This window comes from Amphiura filiformis, chromosome 15 (assembly GCF_039555335.1).
Source record: "Amphiura filiformis chromosome 15, Afil_fr2py, whole genome shotgun sequence".
NCBI lineage: Eukaryota > Metazoa > Echinodermata > Ophiuroidea > Amphilepidida > Amphiuridae > Amphiura > Amphiura filiformis.
In genome coordinates, this window is record NC_092642.1 from 10,931,490 (window position 1) to 10,946,355 (window position 14,866).

At 35.8% G+C, this 14,866-nt stretch overlaps 1 protein-coding gene across 1 annotated transcript in view; it reads right to left on the reverse strand.

The window, feature by feature from the left end:
* LOC140171244 (protein phosphatase 3 catalytic subunit alpha-like) overlaps positions 1-14,866 on the reverse strand; it is a 182,946-nt gene that overhangs the window by 58,955 nt on the left and 109,125 nt on the right. Inside the window, 1 exon segment of the mRNA XM_072194473.1 lies at positions 8,442-8,519. Within this exon segment, the coding sequence (XP_072050574.1) occupies positions 8,442-8,519 (78 nt within the window).

Below are 14,866 nucleotides of genomic sequence, written 5' to 3' on the forward strand. Positions count from 1 at the left end.
CATGCGGAAATATTATACCAAAGCATAATAGATTTATACATGCGTGGCTATCAGTCGTAACAGATTGTGACAACTTCCAATGACAAGGAGTAATAAATCTTATTGTGTGACACCAAGCCACCAACCTATATAACCTTGTTTTAATGTGATAAGAGAGCGTGTCGCACTGTATCAGATCAATACCAGAACAAGGGTGTTAAAAGCTAATGGATGCGACGATGACAAACAATACTTCGGTATAATAGGGCCTCAAGTGCAGGGGGAAAGCCCCGACGGTCCCAGCACCTGGTTTCATGATGCATAAAATACCATGCAATCACCTGGCTGATGTACTAGGATTTCTGTTTTCCATGAATTTAACAAAACAGATCATGTACCAAAAACTAAGCACCTAATCCACCTTTTTGTCACCTTGTAGCTAATTTTGCATAAAGGTTACCCAGTACTAGAAATATGCCTTGTTGTTTCCCACATCAAACCAGGGAAAGTCCCAACTTACTACCTGTTTGATGATTTTAACCCCAATTTCCCAATTCCTAAGAAATGTCAAGTGTTAACCGAGTTACCCTGGATTTGACTACCTAGAAAAAGCCTGTAAACCAGGTTGAATGCATTTTTACCAGGTTGAATCATCCTGGTTAAATGCAGATTTATTGCGCCGGTTTTGTGGACAGATTAGTTTTTGTATGCGGTTGATGCATGAGAATGTGTGATGCCATGTGATGATGCTGTAACCATCATCAGTCCTGAATATTTTTTTTATTCCCATGATTGGTCATTGTTTCCATGATACTATTTTATCTACATCGTGTGACAATAAGACCTTTCTTGCAACGCAACTACATGCATAAAACGGGCTTGCAATGAGTTTGATGATAAGCTTTGTCAGTAAACATCAACCAAGTTAAGCTTGAGTCTAAATCCTACATCTCTTCATGTAGCTCATTTAACAGTATTCCACCTGTTTGGATTTAGCTCTATTTAACACTGTGTGTGTGGGCGCTCTTACTCCCCATTCCAAAAAAATACAGCACATATTTTTTTTAGTGGTTTAACAAAATATTATCATGTTTTGCCAAATGGAACATAGCTAAATCCTAATCCTTTAGTTAGTTCTGACTAACAATAAAATAATAATTTGAGGGAAAATGTACTAAAAACATGCAATTTTACATGTTTTCTTTCTGTTGTAGTCACAAAATTCTAAGACTTGGCACAAGTCTAAGCATTTAAAATTGCAAGTTAGTTCATAATTTAAATATTTTATGCTATTTTTGATAATTGCTTATTTTTTTTCTGGAATAGAGAGTAGATATGATATAATCATGATAATGTGCATATGTGAGGGGGTGAGCGCACAAGGGTTTGAAATGTGTTTATGTGTACATGTATCGTTTGGGGGAAAGCTCATGCTGTTCATTTGGAGAGTTGACTTTTTGTGAGTGTTCTTGCCATTTCAAGACAAATTTGAACTTACACAAATGGACCTTCTTGTGGATTGTGTGTTGCACCCTAACCGGTTACGAGCCTGTGCATGTACCTTTGTAATCACTGCCAAATACGAACATATCCGATTCGTCATTCGACCAACAAGGATATATGAAGCTGTGCTCACAAAACTGGATATCATTGGTGCAATCATACGCTTTACATTTTGCCTTTAGCCAAGCCAATAACGCAAACCATAGTATTTTTCTGTGCCACATCATGCCAACATGCACATAGTCACATAGCATGTAACAATTAGCTGTATTTTGTTGAGATCCTGGAACATCCACACTTTTGGAACATCTGAGGAACATCCGAGATTCAAAGCAGAGAGGGCATGAATTTACTCATACTGTACCCTGCATAACCTTCATATTACATTCTTTCCTACCACCATTCAAACTTTCCCTAAACACATCACAATTGCACACACAAAAAGAACTGCCTAGATGCATTGCTCAAAATCTGAGAAGGCAAAAGGCTAAGCGCAGCAAGTAAGCGATGTACTCCTCGCTGTAGTTCAATGGAGGACATAAGCTTTATCACTTAATTCTTAATGCCATTAGTTGATGCTTCAAGTCTCTTTACATCACCTGCACGGAATCAACTCGTGTATGGGCGCAGATATGTTCAACAAATCGCTGGCTGTTACTAGCGTTTTCACACAACAGAACACCAGCTAATCTGCTTGGACTAGGCATACCAGCATTAGGAAGTGTTGAAGATGACATGTTACTGTCTGTATTGTTTGAAGCTACACCAATGACAACGTATGGTGGGGGAGAGAATTTGATTTTCATGATCAAGGATGGAAGACCTACATGACAATTTTTGTCCTTTTTGTCCTTTGGACAATGAGATATACATGTTGGTACGATGCACACACTTCCACATGCATATCACATACAAACTCCCACACATCACACTGGTAATGACCGTAGATGCCAGTCATGATCCTCGCTATTTGGGCCTCTCATTTTACCACTGAATGGGAAGCCAAGAAATGTCATCATGTAATCCAGCAAAAGACAAACCGTGATGAGAAAACAACATGGAAGTCATCTACAACATATGTGGGATGATCAAGCTGAATGAGTTCCATGTAGGCAAATTGATTTTCATGTAAAGCCAAAAGAAGCGTTTAATTTCACTTGTAAGTTGCAGGCCACCTTTTCTATTGTTTTCTGAAAGTTATCACATGTACAAAAATTGCAAGATCCAGTTTGATGGAATTTGTTTAGTTGGCTGTGAAAATGGATGATTCCAGGAGCTTACTTCACCCAGATGTAAAAACATAAGACAATGATGGGCCTCAATTATATAGGCTCTATTTTAGCCATAATTCTGGGAGTACAATACATGACATTGATGTGGAAATTATGAACAATTTAAAGGGGCATTTTGTAATCCACAGCAGCAAAAATGTTAAGATTTTATACCACTGGAAACCTCTGGCTACATTATGTTTATGTGCAATACATTTCTTGCAGATTAATTTGTTTAGCAAAAATATTGTCAAATTTGTATTTAGTTCTGGTTTAAAACAGAACAAAATTATAACACAATGGCCTATGGAGCAGTGTATTACACATAATCATGCATAACATGTAAATGATGTAAAATTGGAATCAACTGAAATTTTGGAATAAGCTTTTTTCATAGATATCTACTGAAAATGTCATAAAAAGAGGGATGCTAGGATCACAAAATACTCCTTTAATCTGAAAAAGGCAGAGGAAAAATAAAAACACAATCACCATCTAGGAAGGAAAAAAAAGGAAAAACATTCGAAGAAATGTATATATTATACTTCATGACACAACAGCCATGACAACAACAATGACATAACTCTAAACTTAGCAATACCTTCTAATATAAGCTACCCTGAGCACATATGAAAACTGCATGAATTATGAAATAAGCTAAAAACACCATATTGCCCTGGACTGAATCAGTGAGCTGCTCATGGCATAAATTTTCTGTGAGGTATTATTCACACTATTCTCGAAATGTTGGATATTGCTTGAATTATCGAGTTCCAAGAAATTTTAGTGTCTGTCTTCAGAAAAATATGGAAGTATCACATAGCATTATAATATGGATGTTTCTTGTAACTATACTGCATCCCAATTGAATTTGGGGAGGAGGGATTAAAATAAAATACACTGTAAAAATAACAGCTTAAATGCAGTGTATCGTGCACAAGCCACATCTTAAAATACATGCATTTCCTGTTGTCAACTTCACAGCTCATCCTTATACAATATCAATTACAAAGGAATAACAATCATCCATCCCCGCAAATCAACTTTATTTCTGAGGTGAAGAAAAATGTGTGTTCTGTCGAGCTGAATCAACCTTTTTTTATAAATCATTTCTATAAATTAGACCTACAGTTTTTAAACTGCTTCTTAGTGCTATAAACAACAAAATACATTGCACATTGGCTTCAATAATGATTTTTTAGATATTTCTTAAAGGACCATATTCAAGTTCGAGCTCTGGCAGAGTCTCTTTCTCTTGGAATAATTGAGCTAAATTGAAATTCACTTGGGCAAGGAACCAAATTGTCTCAGTTACCTATACTCTGGGAGCTGATCCTGGCTGCGATGGTGTATTGTGGTTTGAATAGGGTGTGCTTTGTAGCTGCAAATCCCTGATTGTTACTTCATGGTTAATATGGTATTGGGCCACAGTGGTCTGTGAATTCCTGTAAAGTGTGCTGAGGCTTGTGGGTTTATGCCCATGGGTACCTATTGCACTATAAAGGACAGTGCCTTTTTTATATGGGCATATTTTGCCCCTTTTCGATGGATATGGTCAGCATTTGCAACTTGCTGAAAAGGACAAAATATAAAACAAAATGTGCACTATTGGCCTCACTTCAAAATTAACTTTCCTAAAATGCAACTCATTTCACTATACCGTGTCCTCAAATTCATTTTCATTATTGCAGTTATCACAAAGATGCAACATTGACCATTTGCAATAATCTGCATTCTTGAGGTGCAACCGATCAGTTTAACGAGTGAGACTTTTTGCGCATTTCTGACACAAACCTGGAACTCTGAAGAATTTGGAAATTCAGTTTAGTTATCTTTCTCATATTTGTAAATATTTGTAAATAAATATGATAAAAAAAAAAAAAAAGATTCAAGGAAATTTGGACAAAAGTGTGTAGAACCTTTTTTTTTTCTTCAAATTTCTATAATACAAATCTATTTCATTTTTTCACAACAAACAAAAAAGACCTGCAGCTACTTCAGTCAATGTCACCTTAAAAGCTTTAATACAAGTGAAATTGAAATTAAATATGATGCATATGAATCACATAATGGATAATGCACAACAAGCATGTTATCCTATGTCTGCTTGTCATTACACAATACTCATGTTCACACGGCCATACAATTCCCAAGTCAATCCCCGAGTGTGTGTTCACACGACTCAATTGAAACCTAGAATCCTCAAATTTTGCAATGCCTGATGATGTTAGCTCTAGAATTACAACCGGAAGCTTACTATGACCAAACGAGTGGCGCACTGAATTGAGTCGTATTATAATTAGACCAAAGTCAAAGGTTAAGCTCAGCACTCGAGAATCGCAAAATGTATCGTTCACACATCGACAGCACTCAAGGACTACCCGGGGAAAACGAAAAATCCCTTAAATTTCTTGGGATAAATTTGGGGAAACTTTGGGGAATCATTGAGACTGTTCACACAGCGGATTTCCCCAAGTTTCTGCTCGAGAACTGTGTTACTTAAGCAAAAAGCCTTTGTGTGGATGTGCCGAATATGGAAAACAGCCTTGAATATAGTATGTCTGAATGATAATAACGATATGCGTAATTAAATAAATCATCATTATTTGTAATTGAATATTTAATAGTACGAGACGTTTACTATGTTTACAAAAATCATTCAAATAAGGAAAAGAAAATCACAAATTGAAATGGGTTTCTGACATTTTAAGGTGGAATTGTGCAGCTTTGTTGCTAGTTCTTTAAGGGAATTGAAAAAAGGTGGACAAATTTGGTTGTTGTTTTGTCTTGATTGCAAGTTTTAACAGGCGCAAATCATATTTGTAGTTGTTTTTCAAGGTTTTCTGTATTTTTTTATGTGTAAAAAATCTTCTTATGCAATCAAGGTATTTTGTCATTTGATCCATCACCATCAACACATCATGATCATACGATTGTGGTAATTTGTGTTAAGGTGACAAAGAAGAAAAAAACAGTTATAAGGGCCCGACCGACCCAGAATTTCCATTTTTGATTTTTTTTTTTTCATTTGCTGTATGCATGTAAAATTAGTCATGTTTTGCCCAAAGTGGATTGAGTTTGCTGTATGCATGAAAAATTTATTTGACTGAAAAAATGTGAATGAATCAAGTGGAAAATTGCAATTTTCAGATTTTGGTGATTTTTAGAGTCACCCGACGAACCTACTTGAGATCCAGTCCATCTGCCCATAGAACAGGGTTTTTTTTTTTTTCATTACCAAAGGAGGTGGTCTCCGGACATCTCCTCCAAAGTAAATTATTGTATATTTTAGTGTTTATTTGATGTAATTGTCTTAATTATGTAAAAAAGAATTGACTGATTGATTGAGGCTAAGTTCTTTTAGCCTTCCCTTATACATAACCATAGGTCATTTAGTAACACATTAAATATTCATAAGGCCATGAACCAATGCCAGCTGGCCTTTTGATAAGTGTGTTTTATGCATTGATTTTTGTCAATGTACAGGTGGAATAATTAGACCATTTACATGCATATGTATTTCTGCATTTCTACACAGTAATGATTGGTTTCATTTCATTGCAGGTATCCACTTTCATTTTTTTGCCATTATTTTTAATATTTTTTAAAGATTTTTAAAAGTAAAGTAAAATAGAGTGTATGCAATAAACAAACCATAACGGTATTTACAATTGAAATGGTAGAAATGTTGGAGGACAGTTCTAAGATGACAGAGGGACAGGTCTCTAGATCGATTCCACAACCATTCATACCTATCACCTGTTGTAATGTATTAACATGCACATTGCCCTGTGGTACTTTATAGAGGACAGAATTTGATCTAAATGATGATGACTCTTTATTGAATACCCTATACATATTTTTATGTCTATGAATAAGGTTATGACTAAATATGATTTCATTGACGTTCAAATGACTATTTCAATGCACTTGCAATTTTATTTCTACCACCACAATGCACCCCCCTACAAGGTTGGTTGCCCATTATTCTATAAAGTGTTTTAAAAATTAGCACTTAAATTGAAATCAAATCTAGTCATTAACGTCTAATTAATGTACTAGAAGGCTGAATATCACTTCTAAGTTTTAGAGGACTTGTGCCTAACACATGATACAAGTTTACCTTTTTATATGTATAAATATTCTCTTTGTATGCGTTATGAACAAGAAGATTTTCACAAACAGATTTTTCCTGACCATAAAAATATTCAGTGATCTAAATTCACTTTAACAAGCAACTGAAGCACAAGATAAAGATGAAAGATTCACATTATCATTTTTAAATGTCAAATTTTAATTCAATGGAGCTGTTTTTCAGTTGAATTCTTCCGAGATTGACCCCCTCATTAGGAGGACACCCACAAATACTGAGTGGGAAGACATATTTATTCAAAGCAACAAAACTCATCCTGGAACTTTGCCCTTGACAACAGGGATAGGTCTCATACCCATCAACAAGTAGCTTTGTAATTACAGAGAGAGCACATGCCTAACTGTGACTAGTGAAGATGAGAGTTTTTGTGATGATAGAGCATACAGCAAACAAAATGGTCAGTCCTGTCACACAGTCATCCTAACCATTATTGCAGATGTGCTAATTACTAACGATGTTTGCATTTGATATTCAACGCTTCACTTAACATTATGAACAAATATGTGGACTACACAAGAGCTTGATGATTTGATTTTAGGTACATATCACTACATACCCATTGGGTTATACCAATTGAAATCCACATACCAACTTTGGAAGATACGATCTTAAACTTCCACAGGGAGTGTGAATTTCACAAATGGGGGTTACCTGAATGAGCGACTCCATTTGAAATCTACACCGTTGGAGATTAAGGTCATGTCTTCCATAGGAGGTGTATGGATTTCAACTGGAATAGCCAATTATCATTTGCTCCTCTACTGTGTGTGCGTAAAGAAGGTTAAAGATCACCTCAGATCTCCCTACTCTTATTATTGGTAAAATAATTAAAGAAAACATAAATAATCTGGCTTCTATCTCAAGCACACACACTTACTTATATTGGTACACATCTATTGGTACACATTGCACAATTACAAAACTTACAAAATTTCTAAAACAAACATAAGCAATCATCCCCGCACAGGTGTGCGCAACTGTTGTTCACCTCCTAGTACTGTGGACAAAGTTTATGTAAATGCAGCGTCTGAATCCATATTCAATCGACATACCGAGGATGCTTACCACCATTTTGTGTGTGTATGTGTATGAGGATGGAATTTTACATGAACCAGGAGCCATTTCTGAAGAAACAGGAGCAATTTTCATATAGCAAATCCTTTTCTGCATATACAATACAGCATATCAGCACTACTGCATCAAGTGCAAAACTAGAACCAGTAGCAATTTGTTTCAGAAAATTGCTCCTGGTTCATGCAAGTTTTACAAAGACCAGGAGCAATTGGTGGCATTACAAGGGCGAATTTGCTCCCAGCGCCTGCTTATTTCAAGGCTTGGGTCATCCCCAGTTGTCATGGAGCACCGTTTGGTGTGAAAAATACACAAAAATGTCTCTTACAGGCAGGAAAAACACACACGCACCGGTACACACCCGCACATAGTCGCAATCGCACCTGAACATGTACCGGTACACATGCGCACATAGTCGCAATCGCACCTGTACGTTAATAGTTGTAATAAGAAATGAGACTTACCCCGCATCCTGTGCTTCATGTGCTCGAATAATTGACAGAAGATTATTCTGTGTTAGGAACTCACAACAGGCATTGTAGCTGGAAAAACACACACAAAAAAAGATTAAACATGAATCAGCTGTAGAGTGCTTGAGATTAGGATTAGAGTTAAGAATTACATTGAGATTATCAACATTATACAGAAGACAGTGAAATTCCAGTAAATATGGAGTAACTTTTTTATCCAGATACACATATGCTGATCAGCTGTGACCGGTAAGGCCACAAAAAATAAATTGTTTGATTGGTTACCAGACCGACCCTAAAATTAGGTCAATTAGTTGACCTAATGAACGATCCTTATGGGTTTTCTAATATGGGCATTTGAGCTTCAATGATTTTACACTTTGTTTTACATTAAAGTGGTACGACTTGATTGACAGCCTCATCCCAGACTTGTCTTACAACAATAAAACTTTTTTTTAATCCTTAAGAGGAATTTCTAAGTAACACACATATCATGAACATGGGACATTTTTTCGTAACTAATTACAATTTTATAACCAACAGGGATGTAAGTAAGCTTGAAGAAAATAACCTGAAAATTGGGAAAAAAGCGTGTAAATTCTGGCTCAAAAGCCCCAAAACGGGCTGAAAATAAAAGAAATTGCGAAAATCTGGACTACAAAAAAACATGAATTCTGTAAAAATCCTGAAAACTTACATCCCTGAACTAATTTTCAAAACTTATTTTGTACTCATGCCCAATATTTAGAGCTATAAGAGGGTTAAAGTTTGTTAAATATTTGTAACCAATTTATATGAGTTATCACATGCAGCCAACGACTTGTGCACTATCATACACATCCTTATCAGTTACATAAACCGGAAGAATGGTTTTTCACTTGATCATGATCATGGACTCAAAATACACTTAGCATCCTTGAAAAATACATAACAAACCAATTTCCTTTGATCATGACAACAAAGGACTATATAATATCTATTAAAAGAGAAAATATCAATCTGAATTGTGATGATACAGCATTTTGTTTCCTTTGAGTCGTATAAACAAACAATATAAGTAGTCATTTCTAGTATAGGGGTTTCCCCTACTGTAGTGATACTGAAAGTATATATGACCTAAACCACTTTACTTACTAACATAAAGCAAATGTTACATTATAGTAAGTGTTATTTCTTTTGTTGTTGTTTTTATATAATATTAAAGTATTCCCAAGATAAAAGCTTCCCATTGCACAATGCAAATAATAGTTTACTATTTTCATGTAACACCGATCATGTTTTGTTCATTATTATTTAATATTATGTCATCAATACCAACATCAGCAGTAGACAGCAATAGACAATAGATAGCTATAGATAGCTATCTTATCACTACCAACATTCACATTATTTCACTTTGTGGTCAAATTACATGAAATATTACAATTAAAAAAAAATTACATCAAAAGACATAAAATCCATATAAATTTCCATTGAAAATCAATTATTAAAAGAAATTAATTGCATTTAACATCCGCAACAGATAGTTGTGTCATCAGCAATAGATAGCTATGTCATCAATACCAACATCATCAGTAGATGGCTATGTTGCCAATACCAAACATCATGCATCAGCAGTAGATAGCTGTCACGTCACAATACTAATATCGCTAAAATAGTTATGTCATCAATACCAACACCAGCAGTATATAGATATGTCGTCAATACCAACACCAAGAGTTGGTAGCAATGTCATAAACACCAACATTGATAGTACTAGTAGATAGCTATGCCATCAGTACCAGTATCATCAGTTGCTAGCTATGTCATCAATACCAGTATCAGCAGTAGGTATAGCTGTCATCAATAATAACATCAGCAGTAGATAGTTATATCAATGCCAACATCATCCGTTGATAGCTATGTCATCAGTACCAGTATCAGCAGTAGATATAGCTATGTCATCAATGCCAACATCATCCGTTGATAGCTATGTCATCAGTACCAGTATCAGCAGTAGATAGCTATGTCATCAATACCAGTATCAGCAGTAGATGTAGCTGTCATCAATACCAACATCAGCAGTAGATAGTTATATCATCAATGCCAACATCATCCGTTGATAGCTATGTCATCAGTACCAGTATCAGCAGTAGATGTAGAGTATGTCCTTAATACCGATATCTGCAGTAGATGCTAGTTTTGTTATCAATACCAACAGTGGTAGATAGCTGTCATCAACACCAACATCAGCAGCAGATACTTATGTCATCAATGCCAACATCATCAGTTGATAGCTATGTCATCAGTATCAGCAGTAGATGTAGCTGTCATCAATACTAGTATCAGCAGTAGATGGCTATGTTGTTGTTGTTGTTGTTGTTGTTATACCTTATACAAACCTGAATTTCTAATGTCAATTTAAATTAATAAGAACCATCATATAATAAACAAATTATTCGCTCTCTGGTTGAATTGGTATTCTCCATTAAGAGCTAAATTTAAGTGGCACAGTTGGCTGGCAGGTTATGTTCTAATTAATTGGAGCACTGCTCCACTTTTTAAATATGCAAAGACACATATCCAGTTTATTTGCTTATCAACCAACAACTGCTCTCAAGATAGTTTTCTTTAATAGTGCTCATCAATTTCGCGTTGACCATGAACTGCACATATCTGAAGACAAGTTGGTCAATTAGAATTAGAAATAGAAGAGCGGTAGGTACTAGGTATGGGAGGGGAGTTCTGGTTATTAAACCCTTTGGAGATGCAAATAAACTACCCATGCCTCCTGATATCAGAATCAACAAAATAACTTTCTACTGATGACAGATTTCATGAAAAAGTCTACCATTGACATAGCTTTTGACAATATCCTGCAACCAAGAAACATGCAGCTATTGTTGATATCAAGGGATAAAGAAACTCTCTATTACTGATACCAAAGTTGATGAAAAAGCCAAGTCAATATCATCAAAGAACCATCAGCTCAAAAAAGATTTGCAACCAGACTATTGGCAAATAATTAGCACAACACTACTGCCCTGTTTTCTCACATCAATTTGCAGTTTTCACAGGTCACTTGAAGCATGAAAAATGCTTCAGGAGCAAAATGGTGTCTATCTCTGGCATTAATAAAGCTCTTTACAATTATCACGGCTTTCATATTCGTCAAAACACCCCGAGTGTGCGAAGTCGGATCCAAATGGGACGATAAAAGCAGGTCAAGAAGGTCAGAAAATGTTTGCCTGCCAATGCATGTGTTTCCTCTGGAGGTTCACATGGTAAATATATAGGTGTCATCTTTCCCAAGCTGAAAGCATATTGTCATTTGCTGCAATAGGGGGAGTGTTGTCGCTCCCTAGCTGATAGCACAATTGTCATTTTATGGCAATACAGCATGTTGCCAATACCCTTAGTTTTCCTGCCCAATTGAGTTACTGAAGACAGTTCTGACTGAGAACATCAACTATTTTGAGACACTAGGATCCACAACATGCTCATCTATCAGGGGCAGTTCTGGTACAAAACCTCATACTCTGCAACTTGAGGTCAAATCTTGATTGTTTAATTGAGGTTATTGAACTATGCCATTGGGATGAGGACATTGTGGTCCATAGTGAGAGTTCTAAAAAGCTGATGAGGAAAAGTCTTTTTCCAAACCAGCTAATCCTCATGGAAATGTTAAAGACCCAATTGTTGTACAAGATATTTTGCCTAGATCTGGGTGGATTTAAACAAATTTCACTGTTTCTAGGTCAGAAGATATTTTACCCTTCCCAGAATCCTTTGCAACATGATACATCACCTCATTTCATTTTATGACACTCCTGTTTCATTTGTACAGGTTCTGTTTGTTTTCATTTTGAGAATAGACTGGTTAAACACAGGTCGACAGTCAAGAAATAACACATTTTGCAAGATCGGGATGTGTTACATTCATTTGAGGTACATTTCGTCACTATCAACCCGTGTTGCACCGGATAGCAAATCAGCATAGAAAACTGAAATGGGAAAAATGCATTATAGGAAGTGTACGATATCTTCTCTGCTCACATCCATAATCTGATAAAAGGATTACAAGTGATTTGCTAAATGAGGACACCCTTTAGAATTCATAAAAACTTGAGGTATTTGATTGCATAAAATCAGTATTCAAGGTTCCATATAATTTTTCACTTTTTTTCAAAGGATTCACTTTCTGCTGCATTATTTGAAATGTGATAAATTAATATTCACTAGGCGGTTACCCGTATTTGGCAGTTCTCGGTTGTCGCGATTACCTGGCTGATGGTGACTGTACGCACCAAGTTTTAAGCCCATAGGACAATTTTTACTAATTTGACCTCAGATGACCCCTTGTGACCTCAAAATTACCTTCCAAGATTTGGCTCTAAATGTTGACTGTACCCACCACGTTTCATGCCTATATGACAGTTTTTAGTAATTTGACCTTGGATGACCCCAAAATGACCTTCCAAAAATTTGACTCTAAAAGGTGACTGTACCCACCAAGTTTCATGCGCATACGACATTTTTTACTAATTTGACCTTAGATGACCCCTGGGTGACCCCGGATGACCCCAAAATGACCTTCCAAAAATATGACTATAAAAGTTGACTGTACCCACCAAGTATAGTAAGATTCAAATTAATTTTATCATTAGAAAGAAATAATTTGATTTTCCATGGTGTTGGGTAAAGGTTGTCCATGACGTCACATATGTGGATTATCAAATAAGAGTATCTCATCTTGATGTCGACCAATTTTTATGTGTTTTCTCATTATATATACTTTCAAAAAGTAAATGAAAAACAACAAAATCTAATCAAGATTTGACAAGCTTTATTAAGCTCCTTTAGGCTATGATTATTTGAAAATTGGAATTGGATGGGATACGCCCTAGGATGGACAGAATGACGTAATATCTTACAAGTGACAGTCCAAATGTCAACAACCTCAAAAACAACGACTCATTTCAACAAATGAATTCTAGCGCTAACGTTATCCAACTGTTCTTGTTTTGTTGCCAGTTCTTTTGATATGTTATCGCCAAGATTGTTCGACATTGCGTTGGTGTATTATAGGCATCACCACCAGTGAATAGCTCAAGTAAAGAGCCTCTGTACTATCCATATTAAAGCAATATACTGCCTATGTTGAGGAGGTGGGCAGAATGGTGGTGGATAGTAGGCCTCTTCTTGACTCGCAGCACCTCTGTATCCCTCTTTGGACAACAAGATCCAAGGGAACTGATCAAGTCTACCAATTAGACCACTTAAAAAATATTGTTTTTTTGCCTTAAGAGACAAAAATGTGGAGGGTATGTAGGTTGATCCTTTATACTCTCAAGTAAGCATGTCCTTCACTGGTAAATTTACTAAATTATGCATAATCACAATAGGATTGGATCATCCAGTCCTATTATGGCCAACATTATGGTCATGCTTACTTTATACTACAAGTTGCTTGCAAGTCTTGAACGCAGCTTGTTACATATAAGATATCTTGCATGCAAAATCGTCAAAAGTAACTTCCATGCAGCTACTTGTAAGTACATTACGGGGCACTACTGTTAAGGGGGTACTACACCCCTGACCAATTTTGTGCCTATTTTTGCATTTTTCTCAAAAATTATAGCGCATTGGTGACAAGTACGATATGTATATTATAGGGGCAAGGACTACAACTACTGCACTGAAAATTCAGCAACTCAAGGCAAGTAGTTATTGATTTATTGATCAAATATTGGTTTTCCCTCATTTTTGACTGTAACTCCACAACTGTTATCTGTGCTGAAATAAAAATTTTCAGTGCAGTAGTTGTAGTCCTTGCCCCTATAATATACATATCTTACTTGTCACCAATGCACTATATTTTTTTGAAAAAATGCAAAAATAGGCACAAAATTGGGCAGGGGTGTAGTACCCCCTTACGTTTACTTTCGAATGTAGTTACTGTTGACTTTACTTGTGACCGTCTGTTGGTTTATAAACTTCATGTCAAGGTACAGTTGACAAGTTTTAATTGCAACACAAAGCATCATTATAACAACGTTTGACACTTTAAGACTAGTCAACTGCATTTCACTGCAACTAAGTCTCATAAAGCTTTTCTACAAAAGTTTGCCTGCATACTTCAAAATATATATAGCCGTGATTTAAACATCCAATATTGAAGGTGTGCATTTTTCATTTTTTTGCTATGGGCCAGCAGAATAATCCTGCAAGGCATAAGTGCCCAAAGGCTTTTAAGTAAGCAGCAGAGCAATAGTACTTCAGACATTGGACAGAAAAAAATATAGACGTAAGTGCTAATTTTCTCTTCCAAAAGTATCAAAATAACATGCGTTAGTTAAAGCCATGTTGTAACATTTCCATAAAAAATAGATTAGCATTTCTTTTCGATAAAATGTTAGCTTTTACTGTCGGATATGTCC